General features: G+C 49.2%; 1 protein-coding gene across 4 annotated transcripts in view; it reads right to left on the bottom strand.

Annotated features, from left to right (window-relative positions):
* Nucleotides 1-27,273, bottom strand: part of SEPTIN5 (septin 5) — a 181,811-nt gene that overhangs the window by 88,565 nt on the left and 65,973 nt on the right. For 3 of the 4 annotated variants that reach the window (XM_063964758.1, XM_063964761.1, XM_063964759.1), the window contains 2 exons: nucleotides 14,002-14,098; nucleotides 13,675-13,761 (listed from right to left, as the gene is read on the bottom strand). In XM_063964758.1, the coding sequence (XP_063820828.1) occupies nucleotides 13,675-13,761; nucleotides 14,002-14,098 (184 nt within the window). Of the gene's footprint in view, nucleotides 1-13,674; nucleotides 13,762-14,001; nucleotides 14,099-25,415; nucleotides 25,539-27,273 lie in introns of those variants that run through there. The other variant, XM_063964760.1, reaches the window with a different exon arrangement.

The raw sequence follows: 27,273 nt of genomic DNA on the forward strand, positions 1-27,273 counted from the left end.
GGCCTCGTATGATGCCATCATCCTTCCCAGGACTCGAGTGCAGTGATGCACTGACACCTGTTTTGGTTTTCAATAGATTCCTGACCAGTGTCATGAGCTCCTGAGCTCTCTCTATCGGGAGATAAACCCTCTTCTGGTCTGTGTCTAGGATCATGCGTAGGCGAGGCAGATGAGCTGTAGGAACCAACTGCGACTTCGGAATATATAGAATCCAGTCGTGTTGCCGTTTCACTTCCAGAGAAGGTGATACGCTGTCCAGCAACTGCTCTCTTGATCTCGCTTTTATGAGGAGATCATCCAAGTATGTGATAATAGTGACACCTTGCTTCCGCAGGAGCACCATCATATCCGCCATTACCTTGGTGAAATTGGTAATGACAATCCCGTACCGCAATTCTGAGGTACGCCTGATGAGGTGGATAAATGGGGACACGAAGGTATGCATCCCTTATGTCCCGATTCATTTCAGACTTGCAATGACCGCTCTTAGCGATTCCATCTTGAACCTGAACCTTTTCAGGTATATGTTCAGGGATTTTAATTCAATATGGGTCTAACCGAACCGTCTGGTTTCGGGATTATAACATGGTCGAATAATAACACCCTCTTGTTGAAGGAGGGGACCCTTGACCACCACCTGTTGAAGATACAATTTCCGAATTGCAGTTAACACTGGCTCCCTCTCTTGGGGGGAAGCCCGCCGGGTCCTCGGTGAGGGGGCATCTTCTCACAGTCCAGCCTGTATCCCTGCGATACAATTTCTATTGCCCAGGGATCTAACAGGGAGTGAACCCACTTGTGGCTGAATTTACGTAGGCGTGTCCCCACCGGGCCTAGCTCCGCCTGTGGAGCCCCAGCGACATGCGGTGGATTTTTGTAGAGGCCGGGGAGGACTTCTGTTCCTGGGGACTAGCTGTGTTGTACAGCTTCTTTCCTCTGCCCCCGGCTCTGACAAGAAAGGACGTACCTCAGACTTTCTTGTTTCTTTATTCGAAAAGCTGCATTTAATAATGTCGTGCTTTCCTAGGCTGTGCAGGAATATAAGGCAAAATATCAGAATTACCAGCTATAGCTGTGGAGACCAGGCCCGAGAACCTTTCTCCACACAATCCTCAGCCTTCCATATGCCTCTTAAGTCGGCATCATCTGTCCAATGTATATTCTACAGGACACGTCAAGCAGAAATCGACATAGCTTTTGTCTCTAGGACCCAGTATACTCATGTCCCTTTGGGCATGCTTTATAATTATATATCTATCACTTAAGACAGCATCTTAAAATATTTATATGCATACTAGGGTCTCAATCTCTGCTGATAAGGTACCTGTCCACGCTGCCACAGCGCTATAAAACCCATGCCGACACAATCGCCGGTCTGGGTAGTATACTAGAATGTGCACACTATCTGCAGGATCCCTGAGAATAGCTAGTGCAAACAGGACACCCAAGGGGGAAGATTCTCAACACATCCTGGCCCTAGTGGGGAAAGGATACAGCCTGAGAATTCTCTTGTGGGAAGCTGCCGTCTCTTGTCTGGAGATTCCCGCTCTTTTTCCTCATGAGAGGAGGGAAATTTACCTCAGCATTCTTCCCCTTAACATGTGTACTCTCGTGTCAGGGACAGATGAGTCATCAGTGATATGCAAATCATCTTTTATTCCAATAATCATATATTGAATATCTTTTAGCCCTCTTGGCTGTAATTATCGTAGTCGACAGTGGAGTTAAACTCCGTGTCGATACTTTGTTATTTTGGATAGTGAGCATAGAGAGACTCTGAAGGACTCTGTGACATAGGGACAGACCAGGGTAGATTTCCTTTCTGTTCCCTAACCTTTTGTGCAATAATTGTACCTCAGCACTTACACATATCCAAACAGGTGTCGACGTTGTTGACGGAGACACCCTCCCACACACTTATCCGCTCAATCACCTCCTTAGAGGAGCCTTTTACCTCAGACATGTCGACACACGCGTACCGACACACCACACACACAGGGATGCTCTATTTGAAGACAGTTCCCCCACCAGGCCCTTTGGAGAGACAGAGAGAGAGTATGCCAGCACACACCACAGCGCTATATAATACAGGGATGTACACTATACTGAGTGATTTTTCCCCTATAGCAGCTTATATACACAGTTTTGCGCCTAAATTTATGTGTCCCCCCTCTCTTTTTTACCCCTTTGTGTACCAGGATACTGCAGGGGAGAGCCTGGGGAGCTTCCTTCCAGCTGAGCTGTGAAGAGAAAATGGCGCCGGTGCGCTGAGGAAGAAGACCCGGCCCCCTCAGCGGCGGGCTTCTGTCCTTTTATGTACTTTAATGGCGGGGGTTAATGCACATATACAGTTTATCAGACTGTATTATGTGCTTTTCGCCAAGTAAGGTAATCTAATTGCTGCCCAGGGCGCCCCCCCCCCCAGCGCCCTGCACCCATCAGTGACCGGAGTGTGTGGTGTGCTAAGGGAGCAATGGCGCACAGCTGCAGTGCTGTGCGCTACCTTAATGAAGACCGGAGTCTTCAGCCGCCGATTTTCAACTTCTCTTCGTTCTTCTGGCTCTGCAAGGGGGACGGCGGCGCGGCTCCGGGACCGGACGACCGACTGGGCCTGTGTTCGATCCCTCTGGAGCTAATGGTGTCCAGTAGCCTAGAAGCCCAAGCTAGCTGCAAGCAGGTAGGTACGCTTCTCTCCCCTCAGTCCCACGTAGCAGTGAGTCTGTTGCCAGCAGATCTCACTGAAAATAAAAAACCTAACAAATACTTTCTTTTCTAGGAAGCTCAGGAGAGCCCCTAGGGTGCATCCAGCTCTGGCCGGGCACAGATACTAACTGAGGTCTGGAGGAGGGGCATAGAGGGAGGAGCCAGTGCACACCAGATATAGTACCTAATCTTTCTTTTAAGAGTGCCCAGTCTCCTGCGGAGCCCGTCTATACCCCATAGTCCTTACGGAGTACCCAGCATCCACTAGGACGTCAGAGAAAGAGATTTAACAACGGTAAGTTCTTACCATAAATCTCGTTTTCTGCTGCGGGGTACACTGGGCTCCATAGGGAATGACATTGGGGATGTCCTAAAGCAGTTCATATGGGAGGGGACGCACAAGAACCCGGCGTCCAAAGGAAGCATCCTGAGAGGCGGAAGTATCGAAGGCATAGAACCTTATGAACGTGTTCACTGAGGACCACGTAGCCGCCTTGCACAATTGTTCAAGTGTCGCACCATGGCGGGCCGCCCAAGAAGGTCCAACCGACCGAGTAGAATGGGCCTTTATGGTAGCAGGAGCTGGAAGGCCAGCCTGTACATAAGCATGTGCAATCACCATTCTAATCCATCTGGCTAGGGTCTGCTTGTGAGCAGGCCAGCCACGTTTGTGTAAACCAAACAGAACAAAGAGAGAATCTGACTTCCTAATGGAGGCAGTTCTCTTCACGTAGATACGGAGAGCCCTTACCACATCCAAAGACCTCTCTTTGGAAGACAATTCAGGAGACGCAAAGGCCGGAACCACAATCTCCTGATTAAGGTGGAAAGAAGACACCACCTTAGGTAAATACCCGGGACATGTTCTAAGAACCGCCCGATCACGGTGAAAAATCAGATATGGTGACCTACAAGATAAGGCACCCAAATCCTACACCCGTCTAGCAGAGGCAATAGCCAGCAGAAACAAAACTGTAAAAGAAAGCCACTTAAGGTCTGCCAATTCAAGGGGCTCAAACGGAGACTCTTGCAACGCCTCTAGAACCACCGACAAATCCCAAGGAGCCACAGGCGGGACAAAAGGAGGTTGAATCCGCAACACACCCTGAGTGAACGTATGAACATCAGGGAAAGTTGCAATTTTTCTCTGGTACCAAACCGACAAGGCAGAAATATGAACCTTGGCCGTACTAAACTTGTAAGCGTCATGATTGTTAGATGCGCACCAAGCAAAGTAAAAATTCCAGACCCTATGGTAAATCCGAGCAGAAGCCGGTTTCTTTGCCTTCAACATAGTCTGAATGACCGCCTCAGAAAAACCTTTGGCCCTCAAGACGGAAGCTTCAAGAGCCATGCCGTCACAGCCAACCGGGCTAAATCCTGATATACACAGGGGCCCTGAACAAGGAGATCTGGGTGCTGCGGAAGTAGAAGGGGACACTCTATCGAGAGACCCTGAAAGTCTGAGAACCAATGCCGTCTGGGCCACGCTGGAGCAATCAGAAGTAGGATTCCTCCTTTTGCTTGAACTTCCTTATTACTCTGGCAGCTGGCAGCTGAAAGTTCCATGGAATTGCCAGTGCGTCCACGAACGCTGCTAGAGGATCCCTCATCTTTGCTCCGAAGACCGGAAGCTTGTGATTGTGTCAAGACGCCATCAGGTCCACATCTGGATGGCCCCACCTGTCCACGAGTAGTTGAAACACTTCTGGATGGAGGCTCCACTCTCCGGCGTGTACGTCCTGACGACTGAGAAAGTCTGCTTCCCAGTTTAGGACACCCGGAATGAATACTGCCGATATGGCTGGCAGATGGCGTTCCGCCCACTGAAGAATCCTTGATACTTCCCGCATTGCCATGCGGCTTTGAGTGCCGCCTTGATAATTGATGTATGCCACTGTGGTGGCGTTGTCTGACTGTACTTGAACAGGTCTGCTCTGTATTAAATGCTGGGCCAAGTTCAGAGCATTGAACACCGCCCGCAGTTCCATAATGTTTATCGTGAGTAGAGACTCCTCCTTGGTCCACCGACCCTGAAGGGAGTGTTGCTCCAACACCGCGCCCCAACCTCTCAGACTGGCATCCGTCATCAGAAGGACCCAGTTGGAGATCCAGAAGGGACGACCCCTGCTCAATCGTTGGTCCTGAAGCCACCAGCTCAGTGACAGACGGACATCCAGAGACAAGGAGATCATTTGAGACCTGATTCGGTGAGGCAGGCCGTCCCACTTGGCAAGAATCAGCTACTGCAGAGGGTGGGAATGGAATTGAGCGTACTCCACCATGTCGAAAGCCAACAACATGAGACCTAGCACTTGCATCGCCGAATGTATCGACACTTGCGGATGAGATAGGAAGCATCGAATCCTGTCCTTAAGCTTCAGGACTTTCTCCTGAGACAAGAACAACCGCTGGTTGTGAGTGTCCAACAACGCCCCCAGGTGCACCATGCTCTGAGCAGGGACCAGGGAAGATTTCTTCCAGTTGACGAGCCACCCGTGGGCTTGCAGAAACTGGATAGTCAGATCCAGATGGCGTAGGAGAATTTCTGGGGAATTTGCCAGGATCAACAAGTCGTCCAGGTACGGTAGGATCCTGACCCCTTGACGGCGGAGTACAGCCGTCATTACTGCCATGACCTTGGTGAAGACTAACGGAGCCGTGGTCAAACCAAAAGGTAACACCCGAAATTGGTAATGGAGGTTGCCAACTGCAAACCTCAGGTACTGCTGATGCGACACTGCAATGGGAATATGCAGGTAAGCATCCTTTATGTCCAGGAAGACCATATAATCTCCAGGTTCCAAGGCCAGAACAACAGAATGAAGAGTTTCCATACGAAATTTGTTGAAGGACTTGAGGTTGAGAATGGGCCGGGAGGACCCATTCGGTTTCGGGACTAGGAACAGCGGTGAATAGTACCCCTTGCCTCTCTGAGCCAGAGGCACCTGTATTACCACTCCTGTGTCCAGGAGGGACTGTACCACCGAATGAAGAGTTTTTGCCTTCACCTGATCCGAAGGGACGTCTGTCAGGCAAAATTGATGAGAGGGATGATTCTTGAAGGATACGGCGTAACCTCGAGTGACGACTTCCCGTACCCAGGCATCGGAAGTGGTCCTCAACCATTCCTGGGTATACCCTAGAAGTCGACCCCCCCACCCTGGGATCCCCCAGAGGGAGGCCCGCCCCATCATGCTGCAGGCTTTTCAGGTTTGGAAGCAGTCTGACGGGCAGCCCAGGCCCTCTTGGGTTTGGGCTTACTGGGTTTGGTAGTGCAAACCTGTTTCGGGTACGCCTGACCTTTTGCTTTCCCTGAAGGACGAAAGGAACGAAACGGAGTACTTTTAGCCTTTGGCACTGAAGGAGCAGTACTAGGTAGACATGCTGTTTTAGCAGAGGCTAAGTCAGCCACTATCTTGTTGAGGTCTTCTCCGAAAAGAATGTCTCCCTTAAAAGGGAGTACCTCCAGGGTTTTCTTAGAGTCCAGATACACAGACCAGGACCGTAACCAGAGAATCCGGCGAGCCAAAATGGACATAGTAGAAGCCTTGGCCGCCAGAATACCGGCATCAGAAGCCGCCTCCTTAATGTAATGAGAAGCTGTGACAATATAAGACAGACATTGTCTAGCATGATCAGAAGCATTGGAAGGCAACTCCGCCTCCAGCTCCTGAGCCCACGCTTCAACAGCCTCTGCAGCCCATATCGCTGCAATGGTGGGCCTATGCGCAGCACCAGTTAGGGTGTAAATTGCCTTTAAACAACCCTCCACACGCTTATCCGTCGGTTCTTTCAGAGACGTGACGGTAGTTACCGGCAGAGCTGAGGATACCACCAGCCGCGCCACCTGCAAGTCCACTGGCGGGGGTGTTTCCCAACTTTTACTTAGCTCCGCAGCGAGGGGGTAGCGAGCCAGCATCTTCTAGTGAGGCGTGAATTTCTTTCCCAGGACTCCTGACGTATGTCAACCAAATGGTCAGAATGAGGAAAAAACTTGTTTAACCACTTTCTGACGTTTAAACCTGTCCGGTTTCTTAGGGGCAGCATCAGGGTCCGGGTCATCAGTAATTTGAAGAATGGTCCTGGTAGCCTTCAACAAGTCAGGAGCCACCTGTGAAACAGATTCCCCATCAGAAGCGTCGGGAACAGAATCTGTGGGGTCAGTATAAACACCATCCTCATCAGACGAGGAGTCTGGGACGTTGGTTGATTGTGAGGTAGTAATGTCTCGCTTAGAGGACCCCTTGGTCTTAGGCGGGCGAGGGTTAGACTTCTGAGTAGTCAGTGATTGGTTCAATTGCTGTAACTGAGCGGACAGTTGATCTGCCCATGGCGTGTTAACCGCAGGGACCATAAGCGGTTGTACCGGCACAGGAGGTCCCATAGGGGGCGTTAGTCTAGTTACCAGCGTATTCAATAGCGTGGAGAAGGTAGCCCAAGGTGTGTAATTTTGAACCCCCGTTGCTACAGTCCCACTTGGGGGTAAGGATCCCCAGAACCTGAACCCTCAGCTGCTATGTTTTCGTCAAATGTGTCTGCAACGTCACCACCACGCAATGTGGGATCAGCTTCAGCACCATTGCCCTTTGTAGCTGACATATCCGAAAGCTCAATACAAGGCAACACAGTACAATATCATCAGCACAATACCCGACAAGAACCCCCTGTGCAGTGTATCAGCACAAACAGGGAATTCAAGAGGTATATGGGGGGTCATTCCGAGATGATCGTAGCTGTGCTAAATTTAGCACAGCTATGATCATTCACACTGACATGCGGGGGGATGCCCAGCACAGTGCTATCCCACCCCGCATGTCAGTGGGCCCCCCCCCCCGCGCAGAAGTGCAAAGGCATCGCACAGCGGCAATGCCTTTGCTCTTCGAGAGTAGCTCCCGACCAGCGCAGCTTTAGCATGCTGGCCGGGAGCTACTCATCGCTCCCCGGCCCGCAGCAGCTGCGTGTGACGTCACGCAGCCGCTGCGGTCCACCCCCCGGTCGGGCCGGCCACGCCTGCGTAGTTGGACTGCGCCCACGAAATGGCGGCCAAATGCCGCCGTTCCGCCACCCGCTCAGCGCCTGCCTCTGCCTGTCAATCAGGAAGAGGCGATCGTAGTGGCCCGACGGCCTTTGGACATCTGGCATGCGCCAGTGCACTGTGGCGCCGGCGCAGTTCTGACCCGACCGCACCGCTGCGATAAACTGCAGCGTGCGATCGGGTCAGGATGACCCCCTTGGTGACTAGAAATCACAGAGAAAAATACACACTGAGTGTATCCTGTGAACTACGGGATCCGGACTGAAAGTCGACAGTAACTAGGTCGACAATGTCTAGGTCGACCACTATTGGTCGACAGTGACTAGGTCGACAGGGTGTCTAGGTCGACAGGGTGTCTAGGTCGACATGTTCTAGGTCAACAGGTCAAAAGGTCGACATGAGTTTTTCACAATTTTTTTCTTTTTTTGAACCTTTTCATACTTAATGATCCACGTGGACTACGATTGGAACGGTAATCTGTGCTGAGCGAAGCGGTAGCGGAGCGAAGGCACCATGCGAGGGGACGTGGTGCACTAATTGGGGTTCCCGGTCACTCTATGAACAAAACGACACCAAAATAACATTAAAAACGCATGTCGACCTTTTGACCTGTCGACCTAAAGACCCTGTCGACCTAGTTACTGTCGACCAATAGTGGTCGACCTAGACATTGTCGACCTAGTTACTGTCGACTTTCAATACCACACCCGTGAACTACCTATATTAAATGATAAACCTGACGCACTTAGCCCTCTCAGGTTACAGAATATAGGGTTAGCAATCTGAGTGAGATACACGAAATGGAGGTCACACAGCAGCTATATGCACACACACATAGTACCATGCAGAAATTATGGCATGCAATAAAACTGCACTGGACTAGCAATACAGAGTAGTACTATACACTCAATAGATATAACAATGCACAGTAAAGACTGGATGTATATCACAGGGTACTTGTACTATATAACCCTGACTAAATGCACTGTTTCTTAACTAACACTGTCAGCAGACATGTAGAATACTTAAGTGTCCCGTAAAATGCACAGCGCTGACATGCAGGCAGCTTTACAGAGGAGGATATGCCCAAACGGCGCCTAAACGCTGACAGGGAGTGAGGGAGAGAGAGATATGCAGCTCCAGGGCAGGATCATTTACTCTAAATGGCGCCCTGGTGCTGGGGAAGGGGCTACAGGTAAAAGCCTTATCCCCCTGCTGGACTTCACCACCGGGTACTGTGGGCTTATATAAACGGTTTATGAGAGAAAACCGACCTGTGCCCTTGCCCTGGTGGTCTAGTGGGGTCCCTGTACTACCACAGTGTCCACGCCAGCACGCGGCCCACCTCCCACCGGCCACGCGGGATCGCGATTTACAGCGAGTCCCGCTGGGGGGACCCACTTACCTCCTCCCTGAGTGCGGCTGCGTAATCCATGAGAACAGTGGTCGTGTGTGTGACTAACTGGAAGAAAACCGGAGCCTCCGCTGCAGGTACCTGGCAACCAGGGCGCGGGAGTGTACAGCGCCGCTGGGGCAGGTGATGGAGCTGCAGCCCTTGAAGTCTTCATTTTTCTTTAAAAGCTTCTTCTCAGGGCTGTTGTATGCCTGCTTACTGCATGGCACCAACTACAAAACTGAGCTCCTGTGCACGGAGGCGGGGTTGTAGAGGAGGCGGCGCTATGCATTCTGGGAAGAAGGTCAAAGCTTTTAGCCTGTTGGTGCCTCGAATCAAGATCCTACTCTACACCCTAATGTCATTCCCTGTGGAGCCCAGTGTACCCCGCAGCAGAAATTACCATAATGAGACTTTAGGAGCCCTACATACAACACAAATGACGTGTGTCAAGTCAGTGGTGTATTGAGTTACTATATGTATACATATCTTTAGAATAAGGTCAAAAGGAGGATTACAAACAGAGAGGAAAGGGGGCTGGGATCCAAAAAGACTGTCTTAGGAAAGGAGACAGCTGTTCTTTCATGCTACATTTATCGGGTTTTATTTTATTCTAAATTCTGCATTTTTATTTAATTACTGGATTAGTACTATGTACTATATTGATGTAATGTTCTATAACTGCGAAGAGAGAATCCCATTAATTATTGTTCCATGAATATGTAATGCCCAAAAAGCATCATTTTTACCCTGATATACACTGTGGTAGCATTCTGTATCAAATAAAACAATAGTCAGAAAGTGTTTGCTTTGCAGTATGTACTGTACAATGCCGGCAGTCGGAATGCCGGCGGTCAGAACACCGACAGGGGGAAGATAAGTATACTAACCCCCTAATCCTAGCCCTCCCTTCAAGCAGCCTAAACCTAAAAACCTAACCCCCGCTCATCTTAACCCTAACTCTCCCTGGTGGTGCCTTAACCTAACCCCCCTCCACACAGCCTAACCCTAACCCTCCCACCCCCTGCAGCTTAACCCTAACCCACCCGCCCTCTGCAGCCTATCCCCACCAGGGTGCTTAATCCTAACCCGCCTCTCCCCAGCCTAAACATAACCCTCCCCCCCCTGCAACCTAACCTTAAGACTCCCCGGTGGTGCCTAAAGCCAACCCCTCCCCCCCACCCCGCAGCCTAACACCTCCCCCCCTCCCTCCACAGCCTAACCCTAACCCTCCCCTGGGGTGCCTAAACCTAACGACCCCTCCCCGCAGCCTAAACCTAATACCCCTTGTCCGCAGCCTAAACCTAACCTCTCATGCGGCCCGACACATGTGCGATCGCAATCCTGATGGCCGTGATTCTGGAGTCGGGCTTGGGACTCTAGTTAGGATCCCGTTGTCGGCATTCCGAGTAGTGTCGGGATTCCGGCATCAGTATTTCGACTTCCAGAATACTAACCGCCGGGATTCTGACCGGGTCCTCTATACCAGCGGTTCTCAACCTCTGTCCTCAAGTACCCCCAACAGTTCATGTTTTCCAGGTCACCTAGCTGGTGCACAGGTGTATTCATTACTCACTAACACATTTTAAAAGACCCCCAGGTGGAGCAAATTATTTAACTTGCAATCCTGTGAGGAGTCATGGAAAACATGAACTGTTGGGGGTACTTGAGGACCGCAGTTGAGAACCACTGCTCTACACTATAGCTGCATGTGGTCACTAGTCACTGCTTATATACAGCATTGCATATCTGTTGGAGAGACTACTAGCATCATGTCCTAATGTAAACACAATTTACATTACCAAATTAAAAAATGTTTTTATATTTTCTTGACTGAGAAACTTAGGAATGATCAGACATAAAACAGAGGCTAGAACAACAAAAATGCCATTATATTAAGGATACCAGATTTTCAAATATATGGCTGGAGACAAAAATAATCATGGCAGTAAAGTTTAAGACCATGATTAATTAAAGCTACACCAGTAAAAGCCAAATCCTCTGGGTATTTAGCACTTTACCACTTGGGTATGTGCCCTAGCAGAGATCTCAGGCAATGACCAACATATTATACTTAGTAGTGACCAGCATATTATACACAGGAGTGACCAGTATATTATATTCATCAATGATCAACATATTATACACAGCAGTGACAAACATACAGTAATATACACAGCAGTGACCAACATATTATACTCAGTAATGACTAACATATTATATTTACTAGTGACCAACATTATATTAGCAATGACCAACATATTATATTCATCAATGATCAAAATATTATACTCCAGTGATCAGCATATTACACTCCGCAGTGACCAGCATATTGTATACAGCAGTGACCAGCATATTATACACAGCAGTGACCAGCATATTATACTCTGACCAGGATAATATACTCAGCAATAACTAGCACATTATACTCTAAAAGAAGCAAAAGTTTTCATAATAAGTATATAAAGTATATAGCATGAGAATAAAGTTATATAAAACAAAAGGAGTAATAGCCCTCTGCTGTTGTCCTTATGTGTGTAGATATAGCAATAAAAAAAGTTCACTGTTAAAAATACTGTAACTGGGATACTTGATATTTTTCCTATACTATCTTGTACTCTTGATTATTTTGTGTTACCAGTAGCAGCCCCTAGAGAAATGTATAATTTCCAGATACAATGGGGCAGATGTAAGAACGTGTGCTATGTGCTTTTTGCACATAGCGCACGCTAACTCCTGCTGTTACCGCATCACCGCTATGTAAGATTCGGCTCACAGCGGGATTTTTAGGCAATCGCAATGCACATGGTGCCGCTTCGTCTGGGGCTCTGTGCCTATACCTATTTGCTGACCCCCCTGATGTATTAACGGCGGGACTGTCACTCACCGCTCGTTAAGTCCCCTCTGCCACTTCGCCAGGTCAGGGCTGGCGCTGCAGCACTGTAGCACTGTAGCTGCTTTCATGTGTGTTTTTTGTTTTGTTTTAAAACTCTATTGACAGCCCTTGGCGTCCTTAGGACTTCTCTGCGCATGCGCCGGGTCACATTGCTGGGAGCTGGGGAGATGGCGCATGCACAGGACCTGAACGAACGGCACTAGGAAGCAGTGAGCTTCCTCAAACAGATGGCGGCGGCGAGCACCCAGCCTAATTGCGCATGTACCGGAGGCCACCAGCGGCGCAAGCAGGGTGAAGGGCAAAAGGGCGCATGTGCAAAAAGCCAGCGGCAGCGATACCAGCCTAGCCGATGTGGAAAAAGCGCTATCGCGGGACAGGTGAGATAACACCCTCCCACATCAGCAGGAATACATATAATACATTGGGGCGGAGGGTCCGGCCGTATCACCACGATAATGTGGTGATATGCCCCCAGGCACATAACATCCGTTAGGACGTATTTCATACATCTCCCTCATTGTAAGTTAATTTTGCTGTGTGATTGTTATACAACCAACACTGGGGGTAATTCCAAGTTGATCGCAGCAGGAATTTTGTTAGCAGTTGGGCAAAACCATGTGCACTGCAGGGGAGGCAGATATAACATGTGCAGAAAGAGTTAGATTTGGGTGGGTTATTTTGTTTCTGTGCAGGGTAAATACTGGCTGCTTTATTTTTACACTGCAAATTAGATTGCAGATTGAACACACCCCACCCAAATCTAACTCAAATTCCTGCTGCGATCAACTTGGAATTACCCCCACTGTTTCAAGCCAAGGTCAGTGATGTATCTACCATGAGTAAAGAGTGTGCAGTGTAAATGGGGCCTTGAGCCTAATTCAGACCTGATTGCTAGCAGGCGTTTTTTGCACTGCTGCGATCAGATAGTCGCCGCCTACAGGGGGAGTGTATTTTAGCTGTGCAAGTGTGCGAACGCAAGTGTAGCAGAACTGTACAAACGGATTTTGTGCAGTGTCTGCACAGCCCAGGACTTACTCAGCCGCTGCGATCACATCAGACTGTTCAGGATAGGAACTGACGTCAGACACCCGCCCTGCAAATGCTTGGGCACGCCTGCGTTTTTCCAAACACTCCCAGAAAATGGTCAGTTGCCACCCACAAACGCCTTCTCCCTGTCAATCTCCTTTGCGAACGCCCGTGCGAATGGATCCTTCGCACAAACCCATCGCTGAGCGACTATCCACTCTGTACCTCTGCGACGCGCCTGCACATTGCGGTGGATGCGCAGTTTAGACCTGATCGCCCGGTGTACGAAAAAGCAGCCTAGAGATCAAGTCTGAATTATCCCCTAAGATCAAGGAGTGGCTGTGCCATGCCAATCCATTCAGTTATGGACAGAGCCCCCAAAATAAAACTGTCCTTAAAAAAAACTGAGCTGTCTTGTAATTGTAGATTAAAGTAATCTTGTTGCAGTAGAAAAAAGCACAATATAATTTAGGAATTTATGCAATATTTCAGAGCATTAAAATAGAAGTCTATATCATAGTAATATCATACATAATATAAATAACAGTATAATTTTGAACAGGATTACACCGTGATGACATATGTTATTACACTAGAAGAGGCAGGAAAACATTTTACCTTCTGCATTGAGCAACTTTCTGTCCTTGTACAGGTCTGTCAGAAACAGGCTGTTCACTAAGGTAGATTTTCCTAGGCCGGATTCTCCTGAGAGGACGCAGAAAACATTATCTTTAGCCCAATATTCTGCAAGCCACCACTTTACCTGATGAGATATTTATATCTGAGCATCATGCATAGTATGCCGCACACACACACACACACACACACACACACACACACACACACACACACACACACACACACACAATTAGATACAGAATGTATTAGTCTTATTAATGGACACAATGGTGAACCACTAGTAGAAAATGGTATAGTTTGTCTCACCAGCCACCATGAGTGTGAAATCGAAACCTTTCTTCACAGATTTGCGATGGACTTGATTGGGTAAAGTGGCAAACCCTACATACTGCTTCTCTTGGTCCTGTGGAGGGAGAGAATTAGACTCATAAGCCCAGGGTAGAAACTCTCTTGACCTTAATGGAAAACACACATGCACTAACATTTCCAACATGTCTGGTCCCATGAAGATCTCACAGATTGGTTTTCTATCTGTTGATTACAGATATATATATCTATACACACACACACACACACACACACACACACACATATGCTCCAGATGACTGCATGGTCCGAAACAGCTGTTGGCAGCTGTGACTGGGTTGGTCAGAGGACCCCAGGAACTGTGAGATACACAGATACATACACTGCTCAAAAAAATAAAGGGAACACTTAAACACCACAATGTAACTCCAAGTCAATCACACTTCTGTGAAATCAAACTGTCCACTTAGGAAGCAACACTGATTGACAATCAATTTCATATGCTATTGTGCAAATAGAATAGACAACAGGTGGGAATTATAGGCAATTAGCAAGACACCCCCAATAAAGGAGTTGTTCTGCAGGTGGTGACCACAGACCACTTCTCAGCTCCTATGCTTTCTGGCTGATGTTTTGGTCACTTTTGAAAGCTGGCGGTGCTTTCACTCTAGTGGTAGCATGAGACGGAGTCTACAACCCACACAAGTGGCTCAGGTAGTGCAGCTCATCCAGGATGGCACATCAGTGCGAGCTGTGGCAAGAGGGTTTGCTGTGTCTGTCAGCGTAGTGTCCAGAGCATGGAGGCGCTACCAGGAGACAGGCCAGTACATCAGGAGACGTGGAGGAGGCCGTAGGAGGGCAACAACCCAGCAGCAGGACCGCTACCTCCGCCTTTGTGCAAGGAGGAACAGGAGGAGCACTGCCAGAGCCCTGCAAAATGACCTCCAGCAAGCCACAAATGTGCATGTGTCTACTCAAACGATCAGAAACAAACTCCATGAGGGTGGTATGAGGGCCCGACGTCCACAGGTGGGGGTTGTGCTTACAGCCCAACACCGTGCAGGACGTTTGGCATTTGCCAGAGAACACCAAGTTTGGCAAATTCGCCACTGGCGCCCTGTGCTCTTCACAGATGAAAGCAGGTTCTCACAGAGCGCATGTGACAGACGTGACAGAGACTGGAGACGCCAAGAACGTTCTGCTGCCTGCAACATCCTCCAGCATGACCGGTTTGGCAGTGGGTCAGTAATGGTGTGGGGTGGCATTTCTTTGGGGGGCCGCACAGCTCTCCATGCGCTCGCCAGAGGTAGCCTGACTGCCATTAGGTACCGAGATGAGATCCTCAGACCCCTTGTGAGACCATATGCTGGTGCGGTTGGCACTGGGTTACTCCTAATGCAAGACAATGCTAGACCTCATGTGGCTGGAGTGTATCAGCAGCTCCTGCAAGACGAAGGCATTGATGCTATGGACTGGCTCGCCCGTTCCCCAGACCTGAATCCAATTGAGCACATCTGGGACATCATGTCTCGCTCCATCCACCCACGCCACGTTGCACCACAGACTGTCCAGGAGTTGGCGGATGCTTTAGTGCAGGTCTGGGAGGAGATCCCTCAGGAGACCATCCGCAACCTCATCAGGAGCATGCCCAGGTGTTGTAGGGAGGTCATACAGGCACGTGGAGGCCACACACACTACTGAGAACAAAGTATTTAATAAGAATATTTCATTCATTCAGATCTAGGATGTGTTATTTTAGTGTTCCCTTTATTTTTTTGAGCAGTGTATCATGTTCTAAGCCATGAACTGTCTTTGCCTATTATGCTAAATTTGCACAATGAATTAAGTGACATTAAATCTATTTAAATGGAGTGTTATCTTCAACATAGCCCCTGCTGGAGCCTCATGGTGTGGTTGTTTGGATATATTACTATTTGACCGGGCACCCGTGGATTATGAACTTTAGTGTAGTGCGGTTTTTCTGGCACATATATATATATATATATATATATATATATATATATATATATCTTTGAGCCAGCAACAATTCTCATTGCGTAAACCACATCATGGTCAGAGAGTGTGTGTACATGTGATAAAAGATCCAGCATCTTCCCAATACATGTCTTCTGGTCTCTGACATAGCAGCAGCCTTACAAACTCATACAACTTGATCTTCTGGTGCTATGTAGATTAATCTAATTAACCTAACATTTTTTTAATACAATCTGCAAAACAACCTAATGAACCACAGAGATTTCTCAGATATTAATCATAGGAGAAGTCTAAGCAATCCTAATATAGCAGTGCCCTCAAAAATACATCCTGCCAGGATCATGCTGGTACCAGAAAAGAGTAGCAAATGATCCCTGTATAATAGCAGATCACTTCATGAGATCACAGTAAACTTGGATAACTAAGCTAATGACAAGACATCACCATCCAATCAAATCACTGGCTAACCGTATGTGACCTCTTTCACCTGTTCTTATAAAAGATGACAAACTAACCAACATAAGACTCTTCTTAACTTGGTGCATGCTGATTATTAGACATAACAAACCAGCTATTTCCCCTCACCAACAGGCTTGGCACAAGAACAATAAATAAACAAACAAACCTATCACTAGTAATGCTGCTTCTTGTCACGAACCTCGGGCAGCGGCGACCGCGCTTGTCCCTGCGGGTGGCCTGGTCTGCCCGGCGCCTCTCTTCCCCTGTCAGTCTCCGGCTTCAGCGGCGGGTCGGCGCTGCTCTCCGGCGGCTTCCCGGAAGCAAGGGCGCCGCCATCACAAGCAAGGGCAAGGAGGCGGAGCAGGTCTGACGTCACCTGCCTGCTCCGCCAATCAGGCTAGGGCGGGGAATTTAAAATCAGATACCAGGCAGAGATCCGATGCCTGAGTATCTTCGTTTCTCCTGTGGAAGCTATGATCCAGAGCTCCCTCGTCCCTGCAAGCATCCTGTGCTTCCAAGCATCCTGTCCCTGCAAGCATCCTGTGCTTCCAAGCATCCTGTCCCTGCAAGCATCCTGTGCCTACAAGCAACCTGTGCTTCCAAGCATCCTGTGCCTACAAGCACCTCCGTGCCTCCAGTTACCTCCGTGTCTCCAAGCACCTCGTGCCTCCAAGCACCTCCGTGCCTCCAAGCACCTCCGTGCCTCCAAGCACCTCGTGCCTCCAAGCACCTCGTGCCTCCAAGCACCTCCGCGCCTCAAGCACCTCCGTGCCTCCAGTTACCTCCGTGCCTCCAGTTACCTCCGTGCCTCCAGTTACCTCCGTGCCTCCAAGCACCTCCGTGCCTCCAAGCACCTCGTGCCTCCAAGCACCTCGTGCCTCCAAGCACCTCCGCGCCTCAAGCACCTCCGTGCCTCCAGTTACCTCCGTGCCTCCAGTTACCTCCGTGCCTCCAGTTACCTCCGTGCCTCCAAGCACCTCCGTGCCTCCAAGCACCTCGTGCCTCCAAGCACCCCGTGCCTCCAAGCACCTCCGCGCCTCAAAGCACCTCCGTGCCTCCAGTTACCTCCGTGTCTCCAAGCACCTCGTGCCTCCAAGCACCTCGTCCCTCCAAACACCTCGGTGTCTCCAAACACCTCCGTGCCTCCAAGCACCTCCGTGCCTCCAAACACCTCCGTGCCTCCAAGGGTCTCCCAGCACTCCCTGTACTCCCAGTACCTCAGTGCCTTCAATACCACAGTGTCTCCAATATCTCAGTACCCCAGCCTTCATTATTTCTACAAGTCTTGTCTTACAGGAGACCTACAAGAATTCCTCTGGGCCTCCCGCCTGCCGTCTTAGTTCTGCATGAGGAAGACCTACATCCGGCCATCTCTACTACGACCCAGTGGCGGTTCCTCTTCCCGGTCATCGGAAGAAGCCCCGAGTCCACAACACTCCCAAACCAGGTCAGTGATAGTATACTCAGGCCACATGGACTCGGGGGATCGGAACACGGACTCTAGTGCCATCCAGAACCTGGCTTCTCGAGTGCAAAGTCAGGAAGCAGCACAAGGTCAGGTGATGCAGTACCTCCAGCAGTTGTCCGGGCGTCTGGATCAGATTCAGGCGTCTCTGGCCTCAGTAATTCCGGCTCCTGTTCCAGCAGTCGCACCAGTTGCCGTTGCCAGCAATGTTCAACCATCGGCCGGTGTCACTCCACGCCTTCAGTTGCCTACTCCGTCCCGCTATAATGGGAATCCCAAAAATTGTCGTGGTTTCTTGAACCAGTGCGAGGTACATTTCGAGCTACTTGCACACAACTTTCCTACAGACCGGTCCAAGGTAGCATATATTATTTCTCTGTTGGAAGGTTCTGCTTTGGATTGGGTGTCTCCATTATGGGAACGATCTGATCCCATGGTTTCCAACTACACCAACTTCATCTCGTCCTTTCGAAGGATTTTCGACGAGCCCGGCAGAATGACCACTGCTTCTTCCGATTTGCTCCGTGTTCGGCAGGGCGCCCGTTCCGTGGGCCAGTACGTGGTTCATTTCCAGACCATTGCTTCCGAACTACGCTGGAATAATGATGCCCTGAGAGCTGCCTTCTGGAACGGTCTTTCCGACCGGCTGAAAGACGAGCTGGTTACTAGAGATCTGCCGGATCCATTAGAAGATTTGATTTCCCTTTGCGTCAAGGTGGATCTTCGGATGCAGGAGCGTGGAAGAGAACGTAACCGTTCGGATCGTTCCAGGTTCCGGAATCCTACTCCTAGGCCGGTGGCCTCACCTAGCTCAGATGAGCCCATGCAAATTAACCGCTCCCGACTGTCTCCGGAAGAACGACAGCGTCGTCGTGAGGGTAAACTCTGCCTTTACTGTGGAGCCGCAGATCATTTTCTTAAATCTTGTAAAGTCCGTCCGGGAAACGGGCAGACCTAGCTTGTTCCGGAGGAGTCAAGCTGGGAGTTACGACAAAAGCTTCTCCAACTTCGGACTGCTTGCTTCCAGTAACTCTAGTCTCCAATTCAGTCTCCAGGTCTTGTGAAGCCCTATTGGATTCCGGAGCTGCAGGGAACTTCGTTTCTTCCTTCTGTGCCCAAAGTTTGGGTTTAAAGTTACGGCCTATCGAGCGGCCAATTTCACTGACGGCTATCAACGGGACTAGAATTTCCAAAGGTCTCATAATGTGGCGCACGGGGCCAGTTAAGCTGCGGGTCGGGGCTCTACATCAGGAAGATTTGGAACTCTTGGTAATCCCAGAAATGCCCCATGATCTGGTTCTTGGAATGCCTTGGCTGAAAAGTCATAACCCCCACATCGATTGGAAGTCGTCACAAATTCTGTCCTGGAGTTCCTTTTGTCACACTAATTGTCTTACTCCTGTTTGTCCGCTCCGTGTTACCTCCAAAACGGATGAAGAGCACATTCCGGAGGCATATCAAGGGTACAAGGACGTATTTTCGGAACAAGCTGCTGACCTGTTACCACCTCACAGGCCTTGGGACTGCCCTATTGACCTTGTCCCAGGGAAGACGCCACCTCGTGGTCGCACATATCCTCTGTCTCTTCCCGAGACTCAAGCCATGTCGGAGTATATTAAGTCCAATATGCTCAAGGGATTCATTCGCCCCTCTTCCTCCCCTGCTGGTGCAGGCTTCTTTTTCGTGAAGAAAAAGGACGGGGGGTTGAGACCATGCATCGACTACCGCGGCCTAAACGACATTACTATTAAGAATAAATACCCCTTGCCACTAATCACAGAGTTATTTGATAGGGTTCGTGGTGCCCGCATTTTTTCAAAACTCGACTTGAGAGGAGCTTATAATCTTATACGCATCCGAGAGGGGGATGAATGGAAGACTGCCTTTAATACCCGAGATGGGCATTACGAATACTTGGTGATGCCGTTTGGTCTTAGTAATGCTCCCGCGGTTTTCCAGGGATTCGTCAACGAAATCTTTCGTGATATGCTGTATCAGAGCGTTGTGGTATATCTGGACGACATACTGATTTTTTCCAAGAATCTTGTCGAACACAGGACTCAAGTCAAAGAGGTGCTACACCGTTTACAAGAGAATCATCTCTACGCCAAGCTTTCCAAATGTACCTTTGAAGTAACATCTATTCCGTTCCTCGGTTATGTCATCTCGGGGACGGAGCTTCGCATGGATCCGGAAAAGTTGTCGGCCATTCGTGATTGGACTCAGCCTCTTTCCCTGAAAGCAATACAAAGGTTCCTGGGCTTTGCGAACTACTACAGGAAATTCATTAAAGGTTTCTCCACCATTGTTGCACCCATTACTGCCCTGACGAGAAAGGGTTCTAATCCTAGTTTGTGGCCTCCGGAAGCCATTGTAGCTTTTTCTCGCTTAAAGTTAGCTTTCACGACGGCTCCAGTTCTCCAACAACCAAATTTCGAGGAACCCTTCTTCTTAGAAGTTGATGCATCTTCAGTCGGGGTGGGGGCTGTCCTCTCCCAGCATTCCTCTGATAAGAAATTACATCCGTGTGGCTTCCACTCTCGTAAATTCTCTCCAGCCGAACGAAATTACTCTATTGGAGACCAGGAACTCTTGGCAATCAAATCTGCCTTGGAAGAATGGAGATATCTTCTAGAAGGGGCTAAACATGTGTTTACCATCTACACGGATCACAAGAATTTACTGTACATCAAATCCGCACAATGTTTGAATCCTCGCCAGGCGAGATGGGCACTTTTCTTTTCCCGATTCTCGTTCATTATCAAGTACCGTGCCGGGACTCTCAATATTAAAGCAGATGCGCTTTCCCGTTCACAGGTTCCCACAGACGAGGATGAACCTCCGGAGCGGGGTTTAATTCTGAATCCAGTTTCTGTCTCTGCTGCTTTAACTACTCCAGCTCCTCCTCCTGGAAGAATGTCCGTACCAGCTAGATTCCGCCCAGGAATACTACGGTGGGTCCATAACTCCAAGTTTTCCGGTCATCCCGGCGCTCAGAAGATGTACAAGTTTCTGCAAAGGTCTTACTGGTGGAACACCATGAGGAAGGATGTACAAGATTGCGTTAATTCATGTCCCCAATGTACACAACATAAATCTCCTCGTCTGCCTCCTGCAGGGTTACTTCGTCCTCTGCCTATCCCTGTGAGACCCTGGACTCACATTTCCATGGACTTCATCACTGACTTGCCCTGTTCCAAGGGTTGCAACACCGTTTGGGTTATCGTTGACCGTTTTTCGAAGATGGCACACTTTGTGCCCTTGACTGGTCTTCCGACAGCACCGAAACTGGCTCTATTGTTTATCCGAGAACATTTTCGTTTGCATGGGTTGCCACAAGAGATTGTTTCTGACCGTGGAGTACAGTTCACCGCCAGGTTTTGGAAAGCCCTTTGTTCAACTCTACACATTAAACTTAAGTTTTCGTCGGCTTATCATCCCCAAACAAATGGACAAACGGAACGAGTCAATCAAGATCTAGAGACTTTTCTTCGGTTGTATCTCTCTCCTTCACAGGACAACTGGGTGGAGTTGTTGCCTTGGGCGGAGTTTGCCCATAACCATTTGTTTCATTCTTCCACTGGGGAATCACCATTTTTCGTCAACTACGGGTTCCATCCCCGTGTTCCGGAATTTCCAAGCCTTCCGATAATAGAGGTTCCTGCTGTAGCGTCCACTCTACGACACTTTGGACAAATTTGGAGAAAGGTTCATGCTAATCTTAAGCAGGTTTCTGTTCGGTACAAGTTCTTTGCAGATAAGAAACGGCAAGCCGCACCTCAATATAAAGTTGGGGACAGGGTATGGCTGTCCACACGGAATCTCCGGTTGAAGGTGCCCACCATGAAATTCGCTCCAAGGTTCATCGGTCCTTACCCTGTGCTACAAGTCTTAAATCCTGTGGTCTGTAAACTGGGTTTGCCTGCCCATCTTCGCATACCTAACGCCTTCCATGTTTCTCTACTCCGTCCCCTCATACTGAATCGATTCCACTCAGCACTCCCAAGGCCAACGTCCGTAGTGGCAGAAGCTGGAGCGGAGTTTGAAATCAAAGCTATTCTGGACTCTCGTTATCTTCATAAAAAATTACAGTACTTGGTGGACTGGAAGGGTTATGGACCTGAGGAGAGAAGTTGGATTGGGGCTACTGAAGTAACGGCTCCTCGTCTGATTCGGATCTTCCACTCCAGACATCCGACTAAGCCCGGGAAGTGTCCAGGGGCCACTCCTGGAGGAGGGGGTACTGTCACGAACCTCGGGCAGCGGCGACCGCGCTTGTCCCTGCGGGTGGCCTGGTCTGCCCGGCGCCTCTCTTCCCCTGTCAGTCTCCGGCTTCAGCGGCGGGTCGGCGCTGCTCTCCGGCGGCTTCCCGGAAGCAAGGGCGCCGCCATCACAAGCAAGGGCAAGGAGGCGGAGCAGGTCTGACGTCACCTGCCTGCTCCGCCAATCAGGCTAGGGCGGGGAATTTAAAATCAGATACCAGGCAGAGATCCGATGCCTGAGTATCTTCGTTTCTCCTGTGGAAGCTATGATCCAGAGCTCCCTCGTCCCTGCAAGCATCCTGTGCTTCCAAGCATCCTGTCCCTGCAAGCATCCTGTGCTTCCAAGCATCCTGTCCCTGCAAGCATCCTGTGCCTACAAGCAACCTGTGCTTCCAAGCATCCTGTGCCTACAAGCACCTCCGTGCCTCCAGTTACCTCCGTGTCTCCAAGCACCTCGTGCCTCCAAGCACCTCCGTGCCTCCAAGCACCTCCGTGCCTCCAAGCACCTCGTGCCTCCAAGCACCTCGTGCCTCCAAGCACCTCCGCGCCTCAAGCACCTCCGTGCCTCCAGTTACCTCCGTGCCTCCAGTTACCTCCGTGCCTCCAGTTACCTCCGTGCCTCCAAGCACCTCCGTGCCTCCAAGCACCTCGTGCCTCCAAGCACCTCGTGCCTCCAAGCACCTCCGCGCCTCAAGCACCTCCGTGCCTCCAGTTACCTCCGTGCCTCCAGTTACCTCCGTGCCTCCAGTTACCTCCGTGCCTCCAAGCACCTCCGTGCCTCCAAGCACCTCGTGCCTCCAAGCACCCCGTGCCTCCAAGCACCTCCGCGCCTCAAAGCACCTCCGTGCCTCCAGTTACCTCCGTGTCTCCAAGCACCTCGTGCCTCCAAGCACCTCGTCCCTCCAAACACCTCGGTGTCTCCAAACACCTCCGTGCCTCCAAGCACCTCCGTGCCTCCAAACACCTCCGTGCCTCCAAGGGTCTCCCAGCACTCCCTGTACTCCCAGTACCTCAGTGCCTTCAATACCACAGTGTCTCCAATATCTCAGTACCCCAGCCTTCATTATTTCTACAAGTCTTGTCTTACAGGAGACCTACAAGAATTCCTCTGGGCCTCCCGCCTGCCGTCTTAGTTCTGCATGAGGAAGACCTACATCCGGCCATCTCTACTACGACCCAGTGGCGGTTCCTCTTCCCGGTCATCGGAAGAAGCCCCGAGTCCACAACACTCCCAAACCAGGTCAGTGATACTTCTCCCTCGAGTCAATAAAAATGGTCTATGTGCTCATGACATTACTCTGTATCAGGGGCGTAACTCCCAGAGGCAATGGAGACGCCTGCCTCCGGGCTCTTGAAGGAGTATCTGCATAAACAGCAGCACCTGTGTGGTTCACAGTGTTATTCAAGTGTGATGGACCTCTGCGGCGCAGCTGCTACTGATGCATGGTCAATTGGCTCTATCTCAGGAGCCCTCATAACACCTGTAATAGGGTACAGGACAGCTCTTGTCTGGTACTGCTCAGCCTGCTCTGCAGCAGCAATGGTGTACCCGCTGCTACTGCTGGATTGTCAGATGGGACCCACCGGTGATCGCTGATTCTGCATTCTGTAGACGGCTGAAACGCAGGAGTCTGAACGTGATTCTCCAGTTGTTGTCAACAGTATAGCTGGAGCCCTGCCAATTCGCTGCGGGCTCTGGCTGAGAGTGCGATCTATATAATTCTGTAATTTGTGGGTGTTATATATATATATACACACACACACACACATAATGTTTTCCCTTTTCAGTTATGGGGGGGTTCACGAAACTCCAACTTGCCTCCGGGCAACTGGGATGAACTTACGCCCCTGGTCTGTATGCTCCTTGTGCTGCAAGTGCAAACCTTACAATCTAGTGTAATATATTTTATCCATCAACAAGCATAAATGAGTCTGCAAGAAGCTGAAAATGGAATGAGCAAACAGCCTTCTACTTCAAGGACAATACTGTAACGACGCTCATTTTCCCCCTACCTGAGTGAAGTCGCTCATTTTATTGGCAAGTGTGTATGCCGCCAGCGATGACCGATGCGCGGCCCCGTGAGTCGGCAACGATCGTCGCTGTCACAAGTGCATGCATGCAGGATCTGGACTGTCGTCCACGACCTGCATGCAGGGCTGGCGGAGGCGTGACGTCACTGAGCGATATGAACAGTCATATCACTCATTGTGTACAGTCGGCCCAGTAGGATAAACATTAGTTGACGTCGCTCACAGAGCGACATCGTCTAATGTGTACGGACCTTAACTCTCACAAACTACTGCAGGACTTTGTAACAAAGTGACACACATCCTGTAAGTCATTTACACTTTAACAGTTCACATTAGCATAAGCTAAATCCATTTCCATAATAACCATATACCCCACTGTAATCTTTTCATTTAGATAATAACACGTTAAAAACACGTTATCCTTTATAAGGCACATGGGGTTTATTTACTAAAGCTTAAGATGGAGATAAAGTGGACGTAGATAAAGTACCAGCCAATCAGCTCCTAACTGTCATTTTTTAAACCCAGTCTGTGACATGGCAGTTAGGAACTGATTGGTTGGTACTTTATCTCCATCTAAGGCTTAGTAAATAGACCCCATATTTTCCTACAATTACAATAGCTTAAAAAGCACTAACGTGGAAATTAGACTATAGATATATAAACTACAGAGGGTCACCTATAGGTATATAAAAATCTGTACGTCACCATATTACAGAATGGGCTTTGAGAATGGTCCCATTCATTTCATCCTTCGTATTTGCCCCTACATTATATATGATGACCCATCTCCCTCTGCCAGCTGCTCGCCCATCACATTCTTTGCCTTTCTCTCATTTCAGTGTCTCTGCAGCTCTAATAGCACATTATTCTGCCCCTACACTTCTCCATCCTGCCTAGACCTAATACACTTCCTCTCTGTCTGCGCTTATTCATTAACTAACTGAAACAGCTTTCATGTCACTATGTTTTCTCCATTTCCACGCAGGGAAAAGCAGGAACATGCAGATTGTTATAAAGCAATGGCTGTGAGGCACTTGAAGAGTTAATGTTCTCTTCTAGAATGGCTTTGTGTACACACAATATGTCACACACACACTAAGCATAAATGTAAATCTAGACTTTTTTCCTGATCTCCCTTTTTCCTGATTCCCACGCTCGCCCTACCCTGCTGCTTGCACCCCATATTCCCTGCTAGTTACCTTCAGCTTCATAGGATAGGTTCTCTGTGTCAGAGTCCTGGGAGACAACAACCTCTCGGCCAACAGTTCCTGAATTATGATGGCATCCATACCCACAAACAACAGCCGCTAGCAAAGAGTTACCTCGCCAGACACTCACACCCATTCATCCCCTCCCACCACTGACCACATCCATGTGTGTGTGTGTATGCAAACTGGAGAATGTGTGACTGCCCTCCCCAGCCTCTACTCTGGAATTTCCTGTAGCTTCCCATTGGAAAGAAAATCAAGTTTAGGAGCTGGTAAAAGATGATAATAGGAGAGACAGAAGAGGAAGGAGACTATTAACCCCCACAGAGTCCAATGTTTCAGCCTGGCAGGGAATGAGTTATTTCTATGCTGTCAGGCAGGCTTACAGTGTGCAGCAGTAAAATATAACGAAAACCCTTCTAGCTGGTAAATGTTAGATCTATGAATTAATGTTGGCTTTCTGAACAATATTTTTAGTGACTATCAATTACAAAGATTGTTCCCTTTAATCAAAGGGAACAATCTTCGTAATTCATAGTCACTAAATATGTTGGGGGTCATTCCGAGTTGTTCGCTCGTTGCCGATTTTTGCTATATTGCGATTAGTCGCTTACTGCGCATGCGCAAGGTTCGCAGAGCGCATGCGCTTAGTTATTTTACACAAAAGTTAGGTATTTTACTCACGGCATAACGAAGATTTTTCATCGCTCTGGTGATCGTACTGTGATTGACAGGAAGTGGGAGTTTCTGGGCGGAAACTTGCCATTTTCTGGGCGTGTGCGGAAAAACGCTGGCGTTTCTGGGAAAAACGTGGGAGTGTCTGTAGAAACGGGGGAGTGTCTGGGCGAACGCTGGGTGTGTTTGTGACGTCAAACCAGGAACGAAACTGACTGAACTGATCGCAATGGCTGAGTAAGTCTGGAGCTACTCAGAAACTGCTAAGAAATTTCTATTCGCAATTCTGCAAATCTTTCGTTCGCAATTCAGCTATGCTAAGATACACTCCCAGAGGGCGGCGGCCTAGCGTGTGCAATGCTGCTAAAAGCAGCTAGCGAGCGAACAACTCGGAATGAGGGCCGTTGTTCAGAAAACCAACATTAATTCATAGATCTAACATTTACTACTATCTTCAGCTTTAATAGAAATATTAAAATACAGTGGTGTCACAAGGCGGGTGCGGGGGGTGCGGCCCGCACACGGGTGTGACACCTGGAGGGGGTGACACCAAATGTCAGCTCCTCCGCAGTGACAGGAGCCAGGTGCTGCAGTGTGAAATTCCGCTACAGCACCCGGCTCCTGTCATAGCAGAGGAGCCGACAGCACACTGAGACCGTCTCTGGGGGAAGCCCAGCATCTCCGGAGATGCTGGGCACGCCCCCAGAGTGACGATACCAGTATCCCCGCGAAGCCACGCCCCCTAGCTGTAAGGTCACGCCCCCTTTTTGCCGCGATCGCGGCAGTACATCAGGGGTGCTGACCGGGTGTCACCACACCTGGTGACGTCTCTGTTAAAATATAATATACAAGTAGCACTAATATATCTCACTAATAAGGGGATATAATCAAAAAACAGTTTAAAATAAACATATTTCAAACTGGATATTGAAATGTGTTATTTCTGAAACACATATAAATAAAGTATTTTTACACTTATGCTGGGTATACATTATACAATTATCTGGCAGATCAGCTGAGAATTTTATGAATGGCCAGAGAACTGTATAAAGTGTATGCACGTACATGAATCACCATTTATAGATAAATCGGTCAAAACAGGTGATAAATTTGGTCACGATATTGGGCACATCAGAACAGTGTGTATACAGGGGGTAATGTAACCATGTGCACT

The sequence above is a fragment of the Pseudophryne corroboree genome, chromosome 1 (genome assembly GCF_028390025.1).
Source record: "Pseudophryne corroboree isolate aPseCor3 chromosome 1, aPseCor3.hap2, whole genome shotgun sequence".
Lineage (NCBI taxonomy): Eukaryota > Metazoa > Chordata > Amphibia > Anura > Myobatrachidae > Pseudophryne > Pseudophryne corroboree.